At 42.1% G+C, this 25,718-nt stretch overlaps 1 protein-coding gene across 1 annotated transcript in view; it reads right to left on the reverse strand.

Annotated features, from left to right (window-relative positions):
- Positions 1-5,259, reverse strand: part of LOC145413394 (uncharacterized) — a 28,522-nt gene extending 23,263 nt beyond the window's left edge. The window contains 5 exon segments of the mRNA XM_080283083.1: positions 386-512; positions 1,953-2,121; positions 2,654-2,749; positions 3,453-4,061; positions 5,178-5,259. Of these exon segments, the coding sequence (XP_080139209.1) occupies positions 386-512; positions 1,953-2,121; positions 2,654-2,749; positions 3,453-4,061; positions 5,178-5,259 (1,083 nt within the window).
- Positions 5,260-25,718: the final 20,459 nt, after the last annotated feature.

A 25,718-nucleotide genomic window follows, 5' to 3' on the forward strand; every position in this document is an offset into this window, starting at 1 on the left:
GCTCCTTTCATCGATAACAAGGATTTGAGCCACAGAGTCCCGTGTAAGAGAATAAAGGCAAAATAAGAGGATAGATCGATAGCTAATGTTCCTCCGGTTAACACTAATTGGTGAGAATAATGCCCTCTTAGAGCAGGAGATCACAAACAGTGCCTTATGTAGGGAGAGATACTGTAAAATCAAGGAAGAAGTGTGTTGCTAAATGCTAGGGTCGGATGTGTTGGCGAAGAGAAAGAAACTGAAATGATCAAAACACAGAAAATGGGCACAAGTCTCAGTGTGGAATAGACAGAGTGAAAGGGGGCAAAATATAAGAAAGACAACATAAATATAATAATAACAGAAATGGAGGGAAAGAAAGGAAAGAGCTCATATTCCTACCTACCTGTGGGTCAGAAGTGTTGACATCCGCTCCTGCCTGCATGAGTAACGTGAGGGCCTGCAGGTGGCCCTCGGAGGCGGCGTGGTGTAGGCTGCTCCACCCTCCTTCATCACTGCTGTCTATCTGGAGTCTGCCAGCACACAAGAAGGTTAGCAGCCATGGCACAATGTCACCGCACACTGTGTCTGGAGGCTGTACACCAGAGCGTAACACACTTTCCCCCCATCCTCCCCCTAAAAAAAGTTTAAGAGATGAATATTTGATCGTATCCCGTGACCTTCAACTCTGACTGATTATTTTTTTCTCAAAATCAGACCCCTTCACCAAAACTATCCAACAAAATTTGGTCTGAATCGAGTAAAAACAGTTTAAGTTGGCTGTGCCATGTGACCTTCACCTTTGACCTGGTGTATTCAGAAAGAATAGGTTAATCCCTTGGCTTTTTTTTTTTTTTTTTTTTTTTTTATGTGTCCGACTCTGGGCATAGGTTTCACAGCCTGCTATCAAGGCCCAGCAGTCCTCCTACATACCATACACCTCTACATGTCATCACTTCGGCGCTAACACCCACCGTCCATATTGAATACATGCTAGGGCTGTCTCATACAGGACTGGTGTATTGGTATTAGCGGGGGTATTTTTACGACATGTCGGCGGGTCTTCTGGTAGATCAGTAAAGCCTGATTTTATGAAATGCAAATCCTTAAACTGTTCCCTGCCCCAGCCGGGATTCGAACCTGGGTCCGTTAGGACTGCAGGCCACCTCTCTACCGATTGAGCCACCGCCTCCTCTTGCATTTAGTTTGGTCTAAATCAGAACAAAATCGTTTTTGTTATATTTTTCAAAAACAAACTTTTTTTTTTTTCATACGTAGAAATAAGGCAATAAGGAAGAAGTACATGAAAGTGTCTTAACAATATCAGTTCGATGTTCTATTATCTTTCTCGGTGCCCATACGGGTTGCCAAGTGCAATGCTTGTCCCCAACTGTATCGCTTTCTGGCTTACTGTTTCTTTTTGGAGAATGGGTTTCAGGCCTTTTGCAGGGAGTATTAGAAAAGAAAATAATTATAGTGATTGACCTCTGTCCGGACCAGCTTCTGGAGGTCCCGGCCAACACTGGTATACAGTACAAGGCCGTAAAACGTCCTAGACTTCCGACCGGACCAGGTGTTAGGCAGGGTGGGACTTCCACTCCCCACGTGGGGTGGTCCCCGGGGAGGGAGGGGGGGAAGGTAGAGCCGATATGCACGGCCGTTGTTTTAGAAAAACATTCTGCCCATTGTACAGCTTAACCCGAATCAAGCTTATTAATTCTACTTTTCCCCTTAGTATCATGCAGTGGTCGGTGCGGCCATGAAAAGTTTCTTTTGTCTAGTTCTTGCTCTATTTTACACTATTCCGTTCAGCGTAGGTAAGACACACACTCAAGGACAATTACCCAAAAAGGACCCATACCAGAGAAGGACATATATCCACGAAAGACACATACCAGAGACAAGACATGATATCAGAAAGGTTAAATACCAGAAAAGGACATAATAAAGAATTACATTTTGAAGACACATACCCCAGCCTGACGGTGTGTGAGAGGAGGTATCGCAGTACGGCCAGACTGGATGCCGCAGAGGCCAGGTGAAGGATGTTACAGGCGATGCCCCCCAACTTGACCCTTGCCACTCCACCCCGCCACGCCTCATGCACGCTGACCGCCTCCACCACAGCCACGTGATTGTTGTCTAGGGACGGAATGAGACAACCTTTTTAACTGAATTATGTGTTATGTTTATTTTGTCACCAACAGACTGCTTTACTCAGTTTTAAACAGAGCTCTAGTAATGAAGGGATGAAGGAAAGCTGTACCCTGTAGGTTTAAAAGTCTCTACAATTTTGACAAAAATAGTTTGGAAGATGCAAGGATAAGTAATATACGTCACGAACTAAAAAAAAAAAAAAAAGTGGATTCTATTTTAATTTTTATTGACGATTCTGTTCAGCTTAGGATTATTAATTATATCTCTTCACTGGAAGGGTTACGTAAAGCTTTGAGTAATCCCGTGAACACGATAGGTCTTCCTTAAGCTGAACAAAACTGTCTGCAGACAGTAAGAATATAATGGAAACACACACACACACACACACACACGCACACACATGAAAATGAAATTTAGATAACTGTGTGTATATGTCAAAATAAGCAAATGATAAATCTCTCTCTCTCTCTCGCTCTCTCTCTCTCTCTCTCTCTCTCTCTCTCTCTCTCTCACTTACAGGTGGCAATATGTATGGGCTCCCAGTCAGTCTGCTCATCCTTGCAATGGACACTGACACCAGCCTTTAGCAACAGCTGGGTCGCCTCTACATTACCTGCAGAATATACATAATCTTCATCATCATCATCATCATCATCATCATAATCATCATCATCATCATCATCAGAGCTACACGCATTGTTTTTCTGTAACTGTTATTTAGAATTATTAGACATTGTTATCATTTTATCAATGGTATTACCATCAGTTATTATGATACATTTTACATTATTATAATTTTTACTACTGTTATAATTGTTAATATTATATTGATTATTAACATTATTTTTCTTACAGCTATCACCAGCTTTGTCAGTTCAGAATTAGAAACACCGACTTGTCTTTCCTCTTCCTCTTCCTCCTCCTCATATCATCATCATCATCATCATCAGTACATATACCTCGTCAAATAAGAGTTACACCCATTTCTGTGTCAGTCCCTTCCCACATGCTGGATTAGGTTAGAAGAACATGATCAAGTTAGGCTGTTAGCTGAGGAATAAGCAGTGCAACGGCCAGCTCTATGAACCAGTCGAGTTAGGTTAGATTGGGTTAGCTTAGACTAGGCTAGTTTAGTTTAGGTTAACGTAGGTTGTTTGGTTAAGTTAGGTTAGGTTAGTCAGCTTAATCTGCACTATGTTTGACTGGGTTAGGATTAGTTAGTTTAGGTTACGTCAGGTTGTTAGGCTAGTTTAGGTTAGGTTGATAAATAAGGTTAGATAAATAAGGTTAGGTCAGGTTAGAGTTCAAATGCTTACCAGAGCGACTAGCAAGAATGAGGTAGTGGTGAGCCAGGCCAGAGTTTGGGTCAAAGGCTGGACTTGCCACATACTCCCTCACTCGACCCGTTTCCCCCTCCGAGGCCAGGGAGGGTGCCAAGTCGGTGTGGTCAGGCAGGAGGTGGGCTTGGACGCTTGAGCTAGTTGCTGATAATCGTAGCGAGCCAGTCCTCTTGTGTGAGGCAGCTGGTGAGAATGGATGCGAGCCTGTCTTGTACAAGTCAGTTGCTGGGAATGGATTCGAGCCTGTCCTTTTGTGTGACCTAGGTGCTGGGAATGGACGCAAGCCTGTCTTCTTGTGCGAGTCAACTGCTGGGAATGAATGAGAGCCAGTCCGTTTGTGCGAGTCATTTGCTGGGACTTCGTAAGAGGCACCCTTATTATTTAAGTCACCAGATGGGCCTACCTTCTTGTGTGAGTCATTTGCTGGGACTTCGTGTGTGATGCCCTTATTATTTGAGTCATTTGTTGGGACATGATTTGAGATGGCCTTCTTGTGTGAGTCATCTTCTGCTGTCCAGGTCTCAGGGGTTGAAGAAACTCCGTTGGCTTTGCTGATGTTGGAGTTAATGATCTGGTGGGCTGAGTCTTGACAGAGGAATGAAATACAGTAATAATAATAATAATAATTATAATAATAATAATAATAATAATAATAATAATAATAATAATAATAATAATGATAATAATAACAGTAATAGTAAGAACAATAATAATAGTAATAATAATAATAATGATAATAATTTAAAACAATAATAATTTTATTTTGCCATCAGGGAACATATAAGATTTTTCTATGCTTAGTGTAGAGTAAAATAATACATCTTTATAATCGTTACGGTATCATTCCTGTCCTTATTTCCATTTTAAGTTGGGGTGATGTAGGACACAGCAGCAAATTAAGAGAGAGAAAGCATAAAAGTGGGGGGACTATCAACATAATGACCAGCAAATCTGGCTACACAGTCGTATATCATTCAAAATTTCACATGCCGTCGTGCTGTGACCACTCCTGTGCTCACCTTGCAGCTTCCTCTCGTCTTCATGCAACGAAAAGTATCATCAGCATACACACAGGTATCTTCCTCCTCCTATCCTATCCGCGAGGGACAACATGTACTGATCCTTCTCATATTTCTTTTATAACACTATGATAATAATATACGTTCTCTTCTCTACAGATGGTAAGAGCAAACGAAGACTCTAAATAAGATCGAAACTGTTTAAACTGACCTTACCGTGAGACCTTGATCTTTGAACTTTTCCTGTGATCTAGATAGCTAAATGAATGTTTCTAAAATCGAATTTCGTTACTCTCGCCTTACTCTGAATGCTTCCACATTTTCATTTCTAAAGTTGATAAAAACTTTCTAAGTTGATCTTGCCCTATGCCTTGACCTTAGAACTATTGGTCTGAAAAGAGAACTATAGGCCTGCTGGCTGACCATCAACTCTTACACGAAATTTGGTCCAAATCAGATAAAGTGTTTTAATTATTTTAATACACGGATACGCACGTCAAACTTTGATCTAACTCTGTGATCTTGATTTTTGACTGATTTGTTTTCGCCACTGACTCACTTCGTTCTTGCCTTTCCCTCAACCGTTCCACTAAGTTTGGTCTAAAGCGGATAGAAACTGTTTAAGATTAGGTTATGTGTAGACGTGGTGTTGGACAATGAAAAAGGCAAGGATGAAGCTTACCATGAGTGGTGGATGAAGGGTGATGGAATAGAGGAATTCTCTCCGAGCGCTCTGTCTCACTCTCATCCTCACTGGTGTCCATGGTCACCTCAGCATCTAATCTACTTCACACTAAACACTCCACCTCAGCATCACGTCACTTCAGCATCATGTCATCTGCAAAAATATCATAAGCTGAAGTTGGCATTTGATTCAGAATAAAAAACAACTGCACACAATTGCCATCATAGATTTAGGATGGGTGGCATCACAGATGACACGCACCCCATTTGTGGAACAGACCCACGCAACATCACGCACATACTAGGTAAATGCACAGCACAAGCGACTCTAAGATGCAGACACAACATCAACGGTGTAAGGAACCTATGGAACGACCCCATAAGGGTGGTTGCCTACTTGCGGTCGACGGGCCTGCGCGGCCAGACAGACTGGTAATAACAACAACAAAAGCTTCACTTCAGCATCATGCTATCTCTCCAACAGTTTCCAAAACTGAAGTGTGAAACTGAAACAGGTAGCAAGAGTAGAAAAGCCGCCATCGCACTAATGGCGTTAATCGATATGAAATGACCCAATGCATTATAAAGTATAACATCTTATCAGGGGAAATAGGACTACACTATAGATAGAAAATGCAGGTAGTGTGGGAGGTGAGATGGTCTCATAAAGGAGATTTAGATCACTTCCACTATGTACAAGGATCATTTGGCAGATAATCAGCTTCTCACTAAGTCCTACTAATCTTTCGTTAGAGTATAACAGGCAGCAATCGAATCATCAAATATAGGTTCATTGTTGTAAACAAAGACAAGGAAAAATACAAACTTTATCCAAGAGCCTGACCGGCTTCAGGATCGAACTCGGGCTTTGCGGTTGCGGCCTAGATAAGCTAACCATTGCACCGCAGGCGTCCCCCTGGTCACAGGGTGAATAATGTATTTATAACTGCGGTGAGGCACAGAAAGTCAGAACCCGCCTCAAGTCACGGCGATGGGGGCGGCCTCCAAACTTTCATTCTTCGACTGTTATCATCATTTCACTCTTTACCCAATTCCGCTCATTCCTCTTCTTCTCTACCTCCCCCCCCCCACACACACACTTTTCTGTCCTAAGATGCAAGACTCAAAAAATTCAGAATGGACAGACTGCTGGCGGCGGCGGCGAAACGGCGTTGATGGTATTGACATAGTTTACCTAAGTAGCGTACAAATACACAGCAAGTTGTAATATACAGAATAAATATCTTCAATAACAGCTGGAATACGGACCTGAGAAAGGAAGTGGACAATATAGTGACTAGCGGCTGTGGTGGTGGCGGTGAATGTGGTGACTAGTGGTGATGGTGGTGGCGGTGTGTGGTGACTAGTGGCTGTGAGTGTGGTGTAAAGGAGGGCCGGTAGTACAGGGTTATCAGTAATAGTGAGACATCTGATAACTCTGTCCGTCATCCTGGCACACCACACCACACACATCACGCCACACAACTGACGCAGACCACACCACATCACTCCACACCACACCACTCTACACCACGGTACACAACATCACACTACACCACATCACACCAAACGCATTTTGTATCATTAGCCTATTTCACTGTATTCTTGCTCCCTTCAGACGATATCTTTCAGCTTGGGAAGGAACTTACTTAAAAAGATGTTAAGAAAAACAAAATACTTCATCAGACTGACGAGGTTAACATCGTAACTGATACTGACCAGCAGTATTCAAAAATAAACTACTAAGGAAGAGATGTTAGGGAGGTTTCTGAACAGAGGAGAATACGGACTTTCATCACATGGCACCAAATAACCATTTAAGTAGGAGAAGGTGATTAAATTGTTTGTTGGTGGGATTCTCAATTATATTCACTGTCAAAGGTTAGATTTGATTTTGCAGGAGGAACTAGATACACGCACGATTTTGCACTTCTCTCTCTGCCTGGTGTTGGACAAGGACACCTGCACGTTGTGGCGTCGATATGACCAGGTGCTGCTGCTGCCTGGTCATACAAACATTCCTCAAATCTCTCCCTATCCCTCCAAAGGAAGATGGTAGACTGCAGGAGTGAGGTAACTTCAGCCGGCGGTCCACTGGGTTCATAGACAGATGAGCCCGGGGTTGCAGCTACTATTACTATTACTACTACTACTACTGCTACTACTACTACTGCTGCTGCTCTCTGTTCTCGTTCCTTCTGTATCAAGGGTGGGGACTTATTTACGATCTATTCACTATTAGAACCTAATTTTTTCCCAAGGAGGAATTAGATATAAGGGAAAATTTTGCACTCTCCTTTCCGCATCCTGCTGAAAAAGGACAAACCTTCAATAATTTTTCCCACGCATCTAAGATTTATTTATCTATCTTTTTATTTATATATTTATTTATTGCAGGAGGAACAAGGGGCGTGGAAAGGCTCTGTACTCTCCCCGTGTCCATCCTCCAAAAGCAATAATGGTTACGACAGAGAATTAGATTTTGTTATCTCCGGCTCACAGTACACATGCGTGGCGGCAGAGGGACGTTGAGCACATGAGGAAAGGAACACACATTTGTCCTTTTAATTGCATTACCTATTTATATTACATTCTTACCACCTCTAGGCTATTCTTTGTAGCATAACTGAGTAAAATCACTCGGGGTTAGAAGGAACAGAACGCTAGAGTTGTCTTAACAATGAGAGTGGTTTAGTTTTTACCCACTAGTTCACCATATGTGGAAAGTTAATATTTGTCACTTACCTGAGGCTGGTGTGAAGGTGGTGTTGACCGGTGTGGAGTGGTGTTGGTTGGTGTGGAGTGGAGGTGGTGTTGGCTGGTGTGGAGTGGAGGTGGTGTTGGCTGGTGTGGAGTGATGATGGTGTTGGTTGGTGTGGAATGAAGGTGGTGTTGGCTGGTGTGGAGTGGAGGTGGTGTTGGCTGGTGTGGAGTGAAGGTGGTGTTGGCTGGTGTGGAGTGAAGGTGGTGTTGGCTGGTGTGGAGTGATGATGGTGTTGGCTGGTGTGGAGTGAAGGTGGTGTTGGCTGGTGTGGAGTGAAGGTGGTGTTGGCTGGTGTGGAGTGAAGGTGGTGTTGGCTGGTGTGGAGTGAAGGTGGTGTTGGCTGGTGTGGAGTGAAGGTGGCGTTGGCTGGTGTGGAGTGAAGGTGGTGTTAGTGGTGTGAGGGTTTGGTGGGACTAAAAGAGAGTGGGCACACTAACGGGCAGCGATAAACACAGCCCACACACTGGATAAGGACACCAACCGCTCTTATCTCTTATATCTGGCTCACGAGGCTGTTCACTTATCAGTCCCTGTTATCATTTCTCTGCACTTCCTTCATTCGATTCTCGGACTGAACAGACTTTATTTATCACATATTGACAACACAAGGTCAGTAGGGCAGATAATGATGTTCTTTTTGCTCTAACTTGGCCTGAAATTGAGATGGAGGTGGAAGATGTGGGTCCCGCCCCTCTTTAGGTTTTCAACTCTCGCTACACTCCTTTCACCTTTACTTGGCCCAGATTTTCCTTCTTCCACAGTTTATTTCACGTAGCTCAGTGGCAGGAAAGGGCAGTGTTTCGGACCTACACCCTTTCTCTTGCACTCTTCGTGACTTAGCAATAAATTCTAGTATTAATCTACTGTTGCAACTCGGCATTCTAGATGGAGAGATGGCAATTTTCTCTCTCTCTCTCTCTCTCTCTCTCTCTCTCTCTCTCTCTCTCTCTCTCTCTCTCTCTCTCTCTCTCCCATATCGGTTTATCTACTTCTATCTGTACTGAATTCTATACCTTATCAATGCTCTCAGCTCCTGTGATTCACTGAGCTGAATCACAAAGTCTTGAGATAAGAGGAATAGAAATACAAGAACAGGAATAGAAACAGGAATAATAATAACAATAGTAACACTCTCAGGCTCCTGTAACTCACCCTCAGCTGAATAAAATCATCTGGGTAGCTGAAATTGAATAATATAGTTATCCCGACCATGAGAAGGTTAACGTTTTCTTTCTTTACGTCTCTCTCTCTCTCTCTCTCTCTCTCTCTCTCTCTCTCTCTCTCTCTCATTATTTTAGCTCTTTCTACATCCATTTTTGTTTTTTTTAGTTGTGGCTTACTTTTTCTCCCTTTTTCTTTCACGTCCATTTTTCTCTTTAACTTTGCCTTATCTCTTTTTATTCTTCATTGATCCTCCCTTCCCTCCCCTCTCTCTCTCTCTCTCTCTCTCTCTCTCTCTCTCTTTCACACACACACACACACACACACACACACACACACACATCCTCTTCTCCAGGGCTTGCCAAACATCCCCACCTCCTGTACCACTAAACATAATTTATAGATATATGTGTACAGACAGAGCCACAAGAATCCCCTCAAAGTCTGACGAATACATAGGGGCAAATCGAACTATCAGAAACAAGCCGTAGTATGGATAGGGGTTTCACTGTATTGCGCCAGTTGTAAAAAAAAATAAATAAATAAATAAAGGAAGGCTGTGCACCCGTTTCCTTGTTCATACTGTAAAGCAAAATGACTTATAGTAGTTTTTCACCCTCTTGAGATTTGTTTTTGTAAGCTCGGAAAGACGTGGGAAGATTTTTAACTCTCCTTGTCTATCCAGCTAAGATGAATCAGTTACAACAATTAATTGATCATAAGCTACACACAAACGCACTTACGATGAATTCCCTGCCGTAACTTAGATTTTGATTTGCAGGAACGCCAAAGAGGCTGTTGAATCTTCCTCTTGCGTCCTGTTTGAACATCATAAATGAATCTTAGTTACGACACGAAATTTGCTGCAGGTTATAACTTTTCTGCAGGATGATGAGGGGAGAGGACTGCAAAATCTTTCCACGTCTACTTCGTCCTATAAAAAACATATTAAAGTTACGACCGGAATCGATCGTAAACATCTCTGAGAACCCCACCCCTGATCTGGACTCTGGCGGCGTGGGAGGTGGGTGTAGTGAAGTCCTGCGGCTACGGCACCCAAGGTCAGGTGAGTCATGGAGGTGTGTAGAGTTGGGTGTATGTGGAGGGATAATGTTTAAAAAGCTACAGCATCGGATTTCCGACAGGTAATATTCAGAAAAAATTCGTTTCAAAATACAAATAAACTATCTTCTCTGACGTTTCTTCCACAGTTAAAGAATAAGCGAGATATGATTTTTTTTTTTTTTTTATGTATGCTTGTGAAGGTAGTTTGTTCACGTTATATCCATTACAGGCAATGAGTTTTTTTTTTTTTTTTTTTTTTTTCGCTGGTGCATTATGGTCCTGAATTTAGCCAGACAGAGGGATGTGGGTCTGCCTCATGCTTTCAAATTTTTATTAAGAGTAAAGATGTAACCGTGTGTGGTAGATTTGTTCTTTAAAGCCAGTGACTGGAAATTGGTTGGTTTGGCTCTGATTACATGGGTCTAGGTTAGGTTAAATGGCGTTTAGGTAGGTTAATGCCTAAAAGGGCTTGTAATTCACTCGCCTTTGAGTATTTTTACCATTAGGAAGAAAAAGGTAGTTTTTTTTTATCCGAAGAAGAAGGAACCAAAGGCCACGAGCCCTCAATAACTGTTCCTTCCTAAAGAAAAACAAAATACAGGAGAAAGCCAAATTCGATCCGATCATTTCGAGATGCCTGGACACATTGCATTTGAAAGACTGGAGATCATAGCTACCAGGAAATACACACAGAGCGAGACAGTTCCAAAGCTGACTTGTTGCATAAATGAAGGAATGGGAATAGCGGTTAACTCTTGTGTTAGAGAGCTGGACAGAAAAGGGATGAGAGTCTGCTGCTAGACGGGTGCTACGCGCCCGTCGTAGAGGTGGAGGAATGCATGCAGACAGCGCATAGGAGCAGTGACCACTGAAGCAGAGATAGAAAAGAGATAAAGATGCAACAGTGTGGCGAAGAGACAGAGGTTGAAGGGAGCCAGTAAAAGGAGAATAGTTAATGAGATGAAAGCCTTTGACTCCACTCTATTGAGAAGAGCTGTATGTGGGGAGCCTCCCCACACATGAGAGTTGTACTCTACACAGGAGCGAATAAAACCCGTGTATACTGTAGTGTCAACAGCTGTGCAGGGGTAAGAAAGGAACGGAGTCGGCCTAGCATACCCAATCTCTTGGAAGCAGATTTTAAGAGAGATGTAATATGATCTTTCCAGGATAAATCTCGAGTGAATGAAACCCCAATCATGTTCAAAGATGATGCAGGATTAAGCTGAATATTATTAAACATTAGTGGGTACACATGTGGAAGATATTATTGGGTTGATGCATTAAAAACAACCAGATTATTTTTACCCCAGTCAGAGATACGGGCCAAGTCAGACACTGGGTGTGCCATAGCCTCATCCCTTGTTTGCTGAAGTAATTGCTAAGATGAACGTTGCGGGAACCGAATGGAAAGGTGAAGGGTGGAATCATCAACGTACGAGTAGATAGGGTTAGATGTACAGTTTAGAGAGTCATTGATGAATAAAAGGAAGAGAGTTGGTGATTGGACAGAGCCCTGAGGAACACCACTGTTAATAGATCTAGGAGAAGAACGATGGCCGTCTACAACAGCGGCTATAGAACGACCAGAAAGGAAGCTATAGATGAAGGCACAGATAGAAGGATAGAAACCCTAAGAGGGCACTTTGGAAATTAAAGATTTATGCCGGACTCGATCGAAAGCCTTTGAAATGTCAAGTGCAATGGCAAAGCTTTCCCCAAAGTCCCGAAAGGAGGATGACCAAGAGTCTGAAAGGTAGGTGAGAAGATCGCCAGTGGAGTGTCCCTGACGGAACTCATACTGACTATCAGAAAGAAGGTCGTGATAGGAAAGATGCTTTAAAATTTTTCTGATAAGAATTGACTCGAAAACTTTTGAGACACAGGATGTTAAAGTAATTGGACGATAATTAGAGGGTTGGGAATGGTCACCCTTCTTTGGGACTGGCTGATTGAGAACAAACTTCCAGCAAGAAGGAAAGGGACAAGTTGATAGACAAAGATGAAATAGTTCACCTAGGCAGGGTGTAAGCACAGAAGCACAGTTCTTGAGGACAACAGGAGGGATTCCATCAGGCCCATATGCCTTGTTAGTATTGAGGCCTGTGATGGCAGAAAATACATCAGCTGAAGAAATTTTAATGTCAGCCATGAGGAAGTCTGAGGGGGGAAGTGATGGAGGAGCAGCACCGGAATCGTCTAAGGTGGAATTGGAGGAGAAAAGTCTGAGCGAAGAGATCTGCTTTATCAGTAGAAGAAATAGCAACAGACGTCAGAGTAGAAAAGAGGAGGGAAGGATGATGAGGTAAAGTTATTAGAAAGGTTTTTGGCAAGGTGCCAGTAGGAGCTGGAAGAATTCGAGTTGGAGAGTTGAGAGCATTTAGTACAGATGAAATTATTTCTAGCAGAGAGAAGAACAGTCTTGGGAAGATTCCGGGCAGAAACGTAAAAAGATGTGATTCAGGGATGGGTTGGCTCTGGTACCTTTTATAGGCCCTCTCCTTGTTGAGGACAGCATTAGAACAAGTGCGATTAAACTAAGGCTTTCTTGCATTAGTCAAAGGATATGAGAAAGGAGTGTATGTTTCCATGCCTGAGAGAATAACCTCCGTAATGCGCAAGGCACACCCAGATGGCTCCCGGCCATGGAAACAATAATAATTTCAGGGAAAATCAAAGAAGTACTGCCTGAGGGCCTCCGAATCTGCAGCTTCAAAGTGCCACAGTCGACGTTTCTTTGGAAGGTTCAAAGGCCGTTCTGGAACGATAGGACAGATAAAGGCAATAAGGTTGTGATCGGAGGAGCTCAACGGAGAGGAAAGATTAACAGTGTAAACAGAAGGATTAGTTGTAAGGAAGAGGTCAAGTATGTTGGAGGTCTCTCCAAGGCGATCAGGGATGCGGGTAGGGTGCTGTACAAGCTGCTCTAGGTCATTAAGGATAGAAAAGATGTAGGCTTGTTCACAAGGTGGATCAATGAAATTAGAGGAGAGCCAAAGGTGGTGGTGAACATTGAGATCTCCTATGGAGATTTCAGAGAAAGTAGAAATGGACAGAATGCGTTCCATCGTAGAAGTAAGACAGTTGATTAATTTTTGATAGTCAGTAGAATTAGGGGATAAGTAAACAGCACAGATATACTTAGTCACAGAATGACAGGAAAGCCAAAGCCAGAGTGTAGAGAATTCAGTAGAATCGAGTTCAGGAGCACGAGAGCAACATATGTCGTTGCATATATATATATATATATATATATATATATATATATATATATATATATATATATATATATATATATAGGTAGATAGATAGATAGATAGATAGATATTGTTACGGAACAGAGAGAGATAATGGACACTTCAAGTGAGAATACTAAAATCACTACTGTCCCGCAAAGTTCCAGGTTCAAAACAAGAGTTAGGTAAAATTACAAGTTAAAGTTTAATGCTCAAACTAACAACTAAACATTCAGGACTCATAAGAATAATGTAATGGCAAAACAGGTTACATATATGGTTAACTGCAATAGCCTCTATTAATACGAATTTAGCAAGAGCAAATTTATCTAAGTCAGCCCTGATAAATGAGAGAACCGGATAATGCTCAGTTAAAGCAAGATATATTATTACAGATACAAAATATTATTAATATTGGCTAACATCAAAAACACCACATGAGTCACAAAAACATTACCAGGCCCGCGAATTAACGCCTTAGGCCATAGTGTACAAGAAAAAATGGTAACAACACTTATACTCAAATTATACAGCAGCTAGATGGCTGAAGACTTCCTGAGCACTCACAAAAATAATAATACACTATACAGGGGAGGACAGAAATGTGAACAAAATGAAGAGTAGATCTAAGTGGCAACTAATGTAGAGACTGAGCTCATTATATAGGGGCCGGCAGAGCTTGATTCAACTTGCAAGAAGGACGCGCAAATGAGGGCACAGAGGACGAAGAGTTGACACTCCTGCTCTGAACAATAGAAAGAACGACTTACTCTACTATAAGGGGGAGAAGGTGGGAGTGGGGTAGAACACGCAAGCCTGGGCACTATCGTGTTCAAACACGCAGCATACTGTACCTTAGAATTATACAAAGGATGATGAAATCATAGGCTATGTAACAATATATATATATCTATATATATATATATATATATATATCTATATCTATATCTATATATATATATATATATATATATATATATATATATATATATATATATATATATATATATATATATATATATATACAACAGCCACCTTTGGCTTTGAAATGCGTATAGAGAAAGCAGGAGGATACAAAAAAGGGTTTGCTGTCAGTTGCCTCAGCTGAGTCTCAGTTAGGAAAGGAAGGTGAGGTTTAGAGGATGAGAGGTGGTGCTAAACGGAGCGAAAGTTAGAGGAAAAGCGGCGAATGTTGCAGTAATAATGAAGTGAGTCAGACAGTGGTTCCAGGCAGCATGAGTCGTCACCGGGAAAGGGGCGGAAAGTGGGGGCTTTTATAGTCCCACCCCCCTGGGGACTCTGAGACTATGTATTGTGAAGCCAAGATTTGTTTTGAATATTGGAAAAGGAAGTGTAGTTTGTACTGTGCATGTAGTTTGGTGTTGGTGGTTAGAGAAACTTATACTGGAGTGCATGCTGGCCTACTCTCTGTGTTACTGAGACACTGAAAAAGTTCAGTAAAGGGGGATTGTAAGAAACTAGTCCCGAGGGCTGATGAAACGGGAGCTCCAGCTCTCCTTGTCATCAGCTTTCCATCCACCTTGGGAGTACTGCCCTCCTCGACTGGTGCTACAGCCTACTCCTCACCCGTTTCTTGGGTGGGATTGTCTGGTCTAAAACTCGGCAGTTAGTGCTTTGCGATAAACTCCAGGGTCAGTTTCTGTCAAACACACACACACACACACACACACACACTCACTAGAAAATCATGTCATCTCCAGAATCCGGTGTTATGGCTTTGTAAAATTTACCATGTGGAGAGAGAGAGAGAGAGAGAGAGAGAGAGAGAGAGAGAGTGGGTAGTTGCATAAGGAGGATGCAACTGAGCGGAGGTAGTTACGAAGTGTGGTAGTGGTGGAGGTAGTGGTGGTGGTGGTGGTGGTGGTGGTGGTAAGTGTAGTAGTGGCCCTGTGTAATGTAGTGATTTATATAATTGTTAAACGTGCTGGTGATAGTTATTGTCTTAGGTATTAGCGTGACGGTACGAGAGCGAGTACTATGCTTAACTTAAGGTGTGTGTGTGTGTGTGTGTCTGACGCACTGACCTGCCGACAAGTAAGGGTTGGACACACCAAATGGCAATGTCTCATGAATTTGTAAACACGGGTATACGAGAGTACTGATGGCCGAGATATGCGTAATGCGTAACACAAGCTGTGCCGGACACTTTGGGCGGTAGTCTAAGTCACGCACGTTTCGTAACACCTCTTCCTAAGCGATTTCTTCTGTGAACAGTATTGTTCTGTTTATATTGTTTTTATGTCGATATACTTTGCATCAGTGACATACAAGAGGATACTGACGTTTAAGATGCAAAACAAATCGCCGAGTCAAAGGTGCTGCTAAGCTTACGATGCGACCCACGCCATTCTCTCAACCCTTTGAATCCCATGTTGCATATGTTACTTTATTCTTGCTGCTTCGGACGGGTTTATTCAGCCAGGGAAGGGATTTTACCAGTGAAGGGCTCAGTGAACGCTGTAGTCAATCCCCGCGGTGTGCTAAAATCTGAAGAGATTACATTTTCGAATTTGTCACTGCCATGTTAGATCACTAGACAAGAATACTGATAAATGAATGGCGGAATGGGAATTTTCGAGTGGCAACAGCGAGATATTATGGGTAAAAGTAATCAAGAACTTCGTGTGATTTATTTAACAATCGTTTTCTCCATAACCCAGGTAAATCATGCAGTAAAAAAATTACCATTAATTCTGCTTGTAAGTCGACCATTAAGTGGTAATTATTTAGGAATTGGAATCTCTGTTACAGTATGCACGAAATCCTGTCATTAGCTGGGTATTTTTTTTCCTTTTTAAAAAAAATTATAAGTCCGATAGAGTTTCTGGTGTTTTGTACCGTCATAGTTAATCATTTATTCTAAGTTATCATCTTCGAGAGAGGTGAAGTCAGTGAATGTACAGTGAGGTTGGATGATGAGGAAATGGAAAATGTGAGTACGTTTAAGTACTTGGGTAGTGTGATGAGTAAGGATGGAAGTTTGGAGGGTGGAGTGCTTGAAAGGGTACAACAAGGAAGAAAGGTTGCTGGTTCCTTGAAGGCAGTGATAAGAAACAGGGAAGTGAGCATGGAAGTGAAACAATTATTACATGACAGTATTGTGATACCAACTCTAACGTATGGAAGTGAAGCTTGGGCGTTGTTAGAGGGACACAAGTCCTGAGTGAGAGTAGTGGAAATGAGATATTTGAGAGGAGCCTTTGGAGTCACATGGAGAGACAGACTGCCAAATGAAGATGTGAAGGAGCGTTGTGGTGTGGATGTGGATGTGATAGGAAGCGTTAGGAGAAACACACTGAGGTGGTTTGGCCATGTGGAGAGGATGGAGAGTGAGAGACTGACGAGGAGAGTGTATGTGAGTGAGATGGAGGGGGAGATAGGGAGGGGAAAGCCAAGGATGAGATGGAGGGATGGAGTGGAGAAGTATATGAGAGATTGGGGTGTGAACTGGGAGCAGGGCAGTGAAATGTCGGGGGACAGGGTGACGTGGAGGCGATTTGTTTGTGGCCGTCCCGTATGGGATTAAGGCGTTTGGCAATATATATATATATATATATATATATATATATATATATATATATATATATATATATATATATATATATTTTCTCCACCACTGGACCGTGTGGTGAGAGGAGGTGAGGTGAGAGGGACAACAAGGTACTGCACAGTGTAAGAGAAGGAGGTGTGGGGAGGGCAAGGGAGGGTCAGATCATTAGAGTAGGGCTGGTGTCAGTGCAGTAGGTTCAGTGGGAGAGGACGGTCATACTGTCAAGGTAAGCACACAAATCACCACTTACCGTCGCGTACACAGTCAGGGGGTTTTGTCGAGATGCCAACCAACGATATTTTATTTTTACCCTTAGTTTTTCCTTCCACATTTCCTCCTTTTTGTTAAGATACAGGTTAGTGAAAATTCACATTTCCCAATTTTCTTTTCCAAAATCAACAAGTGGTGCCATGCACAACAAACCTCTCCCTACAGCAGCTGTTTTATTGCTGTTAAATACTGACTCGTTTCTGCCATTTAGTGCCAGTGCACAATTAACCCATTTGCGACAAGCATCCTCAATATAGGATGGAACTGGTCACTTTCAAAAGTTAATAAAGGAGGGAGCCACTGGACAGGGACCTATGAGCTTTGCTACCTTCAACCGATAGGCGGACGCAGTAAGTTTAGTACGCTTCCAGCAAAATCCCTCACACAGGAGCCCTGGGAGTTAATGAGTTAAAGTCTATGGTAATAGCGCAAATGTTTTCAAGTTAGGCCATCCGAAAATACGTGGTCTTGCGTTTGTTCTTGCAAGGTCACTCAAGGTGAGTGTATATATATATATATATATATATATATATATATATATATATATATATATATATATATATATATATATACTGTATATATATATATATATATATATATATATATATATATATATATATATATATATATATATATATATTTATATTTATATGATTTTATCACCTCGCTGAGTTCCCTGGCCTGAAGTAAAATACACACGATAGCTTAAGACAAAAGCGAATATTATATATACAAGAGAATGATAGTTATGAAATCTTGTCTATTACAAGTTACGGTAACGTTAAAGCATTACATGCTCCTTTGTATTTTATGTTGCAATTCTATGAACATGTTTCAGGTTAAATGATTAAGTAAAGTCATTCCATTACACCAAAATTGAAGCGAGAGTATGGATAAACGAAAGAACCAAAGGCCAGAAGCCTGTAAAGTCTTTTTTGTGTGTGTGTGTGCGTCAAGAAAAACTAAACAGAAGAGAACCAAATTCATTTTCCGTTAATTTCGAGATATCTGGATTCATGGCGTTTAAAAGATTGTTATTGGCAGGGGGAAATACAAAATAAGGAAGACAGTTCCAGAGATGACTTACTGTATACATGACTAAGAGTATCGGTTAACTCTTGTATTAGGAATGTGGAGAGAAAAGGCGTGAGAGTTCCTGCCAGGCGAGTGCTCTGAGCCCATCGTAATATAGGAGGGATGCAATCAGATAGTTCAGGAAGGCAATAACCACTGAAGCAGCGATAGAAGAGAGAAAAAAGATGCAATAGTGCGGCGAAGAGACAGAGCTTCAAGAGAAGTTAGGATGAAGAAGGGAGTTGATAAGACGAAAAGCCTTTGACTCCACCTTGTTTAGAGGAGCTGTGTGTGGGTAGCCAACCCACACACGTGAACTGTACTCCACACAGGGACCAATGAGAGCCATGTAAAAATTTAACAACTGTACTGGAGTAAAGACGGCCTACATAACAGGCTCCGTGCAGTAGGTGACTGAGGGGTGGATGACTGCTTTTTTAACTGAAAATCTGAAATTAATATTTACATTGCCAAAGAAGTGGCTGCATAATTTTGAATCAAAATAATCTTCTTCAGCGTGAAATATTCCAATTTCGTGATAAAAACAAGGAGTTATCTGCATCTCAGCGAACAATAATGAAGTTCAATTAATGGAGATACTAAGAAAGTATCTCTTGCTGTATATATATATATATATATATATATAATCCTGAGCATCCATTACTAGCTAACAACTTATGAACCGATTTTGTACGTCACAAGTCTGTGACCAGTGCACAATGAAGATTTTAAGTAATGTATTTTACAAGGACTCTCTCTCTCTCTCTCTCTCTCTCTCTCTCTCTCTCTCTCTCTCTCTTTCACACACACACACACACACACACACACACACACACACACACACACGTGATTTCTGTAATGTCATCAATCACGCTGAAGGCTATAAACCTGACTGTTGTTTAATTAGCACTCAGTCAGGCAGCATCGAGCACAAAACCCAATATCAATGGAGCGAATAATGTAAAAGCAGAGGATAATAGAACGCAGGTTAAAAAACGCAGGTGACGTGAGGGTGGAAAGGAGGAAATAGAGCGAAAAGTGACCTGTCCGAACTATTACTAATTCATTCACGTGTGTCCACTCTACCTGTCACTGGCGCCACGTGAAGCTTGGGTACGCAGTCACCCACCATTTACCAACATCACTTTGCAACATTTGTATTGATGGTGATTCTCGAAGGTGTTCGTGCCTGGTTCCCTTCCTACCATTTTCCTGTACATAAATCATTAGCACTGATAAGTGGCACATTGCTTCCACTCTTCCCTCCTCTCCTCCCATACCTAATTATATATATATATATATATATATATATATATATATATAGAGAGAGAGAGAGAGAGAGAGAGAGAGAGAGAGAGAGAGAGAGAGCCCTGACGAAAGGAGGTCCGGATGATGGATAACTATCTGTCTATCTATATATAGATATAGATAGATAGATAGATAGATAGGCAAATAGATAGACAGATAGATAGATAGACAGATCCTCACCGCACCACACCGCACAAGGGTCAGCCGAGCAGTGCAATCAGTGACATCCGCTGCAGGGCCCGACAGCAGAGCTGGTTTACCCCTGCCACATCACAACAGACCCATCCCCTTACCCGCACCTGACCTGACTAGCTGATCAGACCAAATGCGGGAGAATATCCCCTCAGGGCTACGTCATCATTTATTCATTCACAATTTCTCTCCATTTATTTCTGTCACGCACAGCCACTTTCCTTGCTCAACAGACATCCCTCGCGCATCCAGCGCTCTCTTCACACTGTCCATCCATCCTATTCGTGGTCTACCTCTCAGCCTTACACCTCTCACATCAGATCTAGTTATCTTTTTCACCTATCGCTCATTATCCATTCTCTTCATATGCCCAAACCATCGCAACACCCTCTGCTCGACTCCGCCAACCATCTCCCGAACAACTCCAGTTCTCCTTCGCACTTCATCATTTCGCACTCGATCCATACGCGTCACTCCACACATACTCCTCAAACACCTCATCTCCATTACATTCAAACTTTTCCTCTCTGCAACACTCATATTCCATGTTTCAGCCCCATATAACGCAGTCGGTACCACAACACCCTCATACAGCCTTCTCTTTACATCCATCCTATGCGAACGACATCTAACACTTTTTTCATTCCTCCCAACACCTTACCTACTTCATTTATTCTAAACTTCACTTCTGCATCTATTCTTCCATCCACAGCAACATGTGACCCTAACTATTTAAAACACTCTACCTCCTCAAGCAACTCACCATTCAAAACTATATTCATCCCCCTACCATCTACCAACCTCGTACACTTCATCACTTTAATCTTATTCTCATTTACTTTCAATTTCCTCCTTTCACACACCCTTCCAAACTCCTCTGCCAACTGTCTCGATCTCTCCTCTGAATCAGCCACCAGTACAGTATCATCTGCAAACAGCAGCTGCTTCAGATTCCACTCTCCACCATCAACATTCACCAGACTCAGACCTCCACCTAAAACTCTTGCATTCACCTCCCTTACAACACCATCCATATAAATATTAAACGACGAAGGCGACATCACACATCCCTGTAGCAGCCCCATTCTCACGGGAAACCAATCACTCACAGCATTTTCCACTCTTACACACGCTCTTCTATTTACATAAAAACTTTTCACCCCATTTAGTAACCTACCATCAATTCCATACAATCTTAAAACAGTCTATAAAGCCTCCCTATCAATTCTATCATACGCTTTCTCTAAATCTATGAATGCCCAAAACACATCCTTGCCTTTTGCTAAATACTTTTCACACACTTGTCTTACAGCGAACACCTGATCCACGCATCCCCTCCCTCTTCTAAAGCCACACTGCTCATCACCAATCACTCCCTCTGTACCCTCTCTAACTCTCATAATTAACATTCTACCATACACCTTACCTACAACACTCAACAGACTTATACCCCTAAAGCTAGTACATTCATACTTATCACCCTTGCCTTTATACAAGGGGACCACACAAGCACTTGCCTAGTCAAATGACACCATACCTTTCACAAAGCATACATTCAACAGTCTTACTGACCAGTCAACAATAGTCACTCCACCACCCTTCAGGCATTCCACAGCACACCCATCCATACCTGCAGCTTTCCCTGTTTTCATCTCCTTTACTGCCTTCTCCACTTCCTCCTTCATGATCAAAGAATCATTCAACCCTCCCAACACATTTATTCCTTGCACCATTCCATCCGCCACAATCTCAGCCACCCTTTCCTCCTCTACATTTAACAATCTTTCAAAATACTCTGCCCATCTCTTCCTTACTGCATCCATCTCAATTAACATCCTTCCATTCTCTGCTTTTACTTGCTCTTCCTTCCCAGACTCTTCCTTTCGCACCTTTTAACCTCCTTCCAGAACATTTTCTTATTCTGTTGAAAATTCTCAGTCAGCCGCTTACCCCACCTTTCATCTGCTGCCACTTTAGCATCACGCACAGCCCTTCTCGCCCTATTCCTCTTTTCCTTATACCTCTCATATGACACCTCATCTTTCCTCTGCAGCCACACTTCATTTGCACGTCTCTTCTCAGCCACAGCCATACTTACTTCCTCGCACCACCATTCACTTCCTTTTCTTTACACCACCTCCCATACGTCTCACACCACACACCTCTTCTGCATGCCCCACCACAGCACTCTTAAACAACTGCCATTCCTCCTCCACACTGCCATTTTCCCGATCTTTCACTGCGTTCCACTCATCTTTCAGTTTCTCCTGATACTCTATCATTTTCTCTCTTTTATCCAACTCACTCACTTTCAAAACCTCCCTGCCACACCTAACCCTCCTAGCTCTCACCCATCTGTTACCTACTCTTAACTTTCGCTCCACCAGGTAGTGGTCAGACATACCTCCACCCTCCCCTCTCAGAACTCTCACATCCAACAATCTTCCTATTACATCCCTAGACACAACCACATAGTCCATTAATGCTTTATCCACAACCATTCCACCCTCCTGCCTCACCCATTTTTACTTATAAATATCTTTCTTCTCGAACAGCGTATTTCCAATCACCATCTCTCGCTCAACACACATCCCTGTCATTCGTTCCCCATTTTCATTTCCTCCAGGCACACCATGCATACCAACTACACCTTCAACTGCTACATTTCCTACTCTAGCATTCAGATCTCCCATCATTACCACACTCACATTCGCTCCAAAACTCCGCAGACACTCATCAACATCATTTCAGAAAGACTCCCTCTCTTGTTCATCCATTTCACTACCAGGCCCATATGCACTCACAAACACCCACAACTCACTTTCAAATTTCGCTTTCATCCACATCAGTCTCGATGACACCTCCTTCCATTCAATCACACACTGCTGTACTTCCGGACTCACTAACAAGGCCACACCTTCCTTTGTCCTTCCTCTGTCAACACCAGACAGTCTTACATTCACACTTCCAAACATAGACTCACCCTTCCCTCTCATCTTCGTTTCACTCAGAGCTAACATTTCCAACTTTCTTCTCACAAATATTCTCCCAATCTCCTCCCTTTTAGCCTCAATCGTACTACATCCACGCACATTCACAGACCCAATCTTCGGAGTACGGGGATGACTCAATCCCCCATCCCTTTCTCTGGCCTGTCTCTTTTTAGGAACTAAAAAACAGAGGAGGGTGTCCCTAGTCCCCTCACCTCGCCCTTTTTAGTCGCCTTTTAGGACACGCGGGGAATACTGTGGCAGTATCCTTCCTAACCCAACCTGGCCGCAGAGTAGTAGTACCACCCCACAGTGCGGCCAGATCACAGTGTACTACACTGTAGGCCAGATTGTGTCCCCCCCGCCACAGGGGGGGATATATATATATATATATATATATATATATATATATATATATATATATATATATATATATATATATATATATATATATATATATATATGTATGTATGTATACGGTAGTTGTGTATGGGTATAATGCAATTTTTCTGTAATATTTCAACTTTTCACGGTGTTGTAAAAAAAAAATAAAGTATCAAAAGTGTAGTATCAGAATGTAGAGCATCGTTTTAGTTTTTGTGAGTAGATATCCCAGCTGTGTTTTCGTGCACACTCTTGAGTGTGACATTTAAATGATGATAATGCCAGCTGCTGGGACTGAGCCAGCATGTGCAGTGAGTTCTCAACATTTTACGAGGCTGTCTTTTCATACCCTGCCCATAAAATTTACCGACATTTGCAATAATAAAGCCATAAATAAGCCAACTCTTGCAATGTAAACAGAATGAGTATGGGAATATTGAGGAATGAATAATGTAAATCGCTTGAAACAACAGCCAGCTGCTCTGGTAGAAACCCAATTAAAGATGCTGAGTTGTGTTTGGACCATTACGAGTTACAGCATTGGTTGTATGTCCTTCGTGCCTCGGATCAGTGCTCATGTTGAAATTTTAAGTAAAACTGTAAATAATCAATAACTTGTTCCTGTACAGGTAAAACTGAAGAGTTATGGGATAATGGGATCACGAAAATTTAATGTTGATCATTGCCCGACTCGCACGTGCCGGTATTGTTGGTCCCTTCCATGTTCATTTATATTTTACGCTTCAGACATTGCCTGCAATTTAGATGCCTACAATAAATTATGGAACTGTTTTGGACATTTGGAGAGGAATGTGAGCGTAGGTAGTGAGGGGTGATAAAAAATTGAATAATTATATGTAAAATGTGTAAACAGATATTGTTTTTTCTAATTGCCAGCTGTGGATGGGACCTTTATTCCCAGTACAATATGTCTCCACTTGGCATCATCGTTATTTCTTTAATATTTACAGAACTTACATGTATTGTTAGTATGTAGGGGAAACTAAATACGAAGGAAAAAACAATATATTGCTTGCTATGTATTTACTGCACAGATCTCACATGTAATCAGTGAAGTGTGTGTGTGTGTGTGTGTGTGTGTGTGTGTGTGTGTGTGTGTGTGTGTGTGTGTGTGTGTGTGAGGAGGGTCCCATATTGCTTTACGCAAACGATGAGTGGTTAGGTATATGCTTACGACATTCATTAGGCCAACGCTTGATTATGGTTGTTAGTATGTACTGTTGTGGTATTAATGCCAAAGTGGTGACGTGTGAAGGTGTGTGGAGGGCTACTGAGCCTTTGGGAACGGACTCAAGACTTCACATCCATTATCAACCTCCTCACTTCTTTACTGACAGGTTAATCAAGAGCTATGAAGACTACTGACGATACCTGTGTGGGCTGAGTATGGTGGGAATGCAGGCTGTGGTGGTGGTGGTGGCGGTGGTGATGGCGGTGCGACGGGTTCTTACACGGCCGCTACATCTTGGTAGGTTGCTCTCCTCACTGAATACACACTTCCACAACACTGCTTACCTACGTACTGACATTATTTTATCATCGCGAAAACGACTTTAATCTACATACATTACTGTAGGAGCATGACAGGGACAATGAAGAAGACACATGGCAGTTTCGTTGTGCTAAAAAGGACGTGCAAAGAACGAGAGCAATAATATCTGAGAGAGGGAGTAGACAGACGGAAGTAGCAAGAGAAAGGGACCAGGTTATAAATTAGGACATAAGTCAGCATTGACTCAGTCTCCAGATGGGTATAAATAATATAAAAAAGGTCAACATTTGCTCGTTCATACTCTGATCAGGTATAATTTCGTTTCGTTTCGTTTACAAAGGCTCCAACATGCTTGCATGCGTCTACCTTGGTCATCTAATGGCGGCTCTCCATGCTGCTCGATTCCTAGTAGCCTCCTCATTCATTCCCATATCCCTTAGTTCACACTCTATGATCTCGTCCCAGGTCTTTTTTGGTTTGCCTCTCGCAGTCCTACCCCCGACGTTCACAGTTCTCACTTTCTGCACCCATTTGTCATTCCCCATCCTCTCAACATGTCCAAACCATCTCAATCTATCCCTTATCATCACTTCACCAATACACGCCAGTCCCATCTTTCCTCTCAACTCCATCGTAAACCTAGCCTCCCCCCCCCCCCGGCCTCGCATTCAAAAGGGCGCACTACACATCCACCTAATCACTCGTTTCTGCCCGTTTGAGCCTACGAATATCCTCTTCCTTCAGTGCCCAGGTCTCACAACCATAGAGTACATTAAACATTTAGAGTAAATTATAGACATATTTAACATATTTAACATTGACACTAATCCGTCAGATCAATGATACTGCGATTAGGTATGCAGTAATAGACATAAATAAAAAGCAGCAATAACTGAATTCGATCAGATATTAAGGAAGACATATAAACATATTCCCAACACTAACTCACTTGTGGGTCCATGAGGATTAAGAAAATACACATATAATCAGTAGGCGACATTAACTGACATG

This window comes from Coenobita brevimanus, chromosome 96, assembly GCF_032717465.1.
Source record: "Coenobita brevimanus isolate Jiangsu-jjx chromosome 96, ASM3271746v2, whole genome shotgun sequence".
NCBI classification, from domain to species: Eukaryota; Metazoa; Arthropoda; class Malacostraca; order Decapoda; family Coenobitidae; genus Coenobita; species Coenobita brevimanus.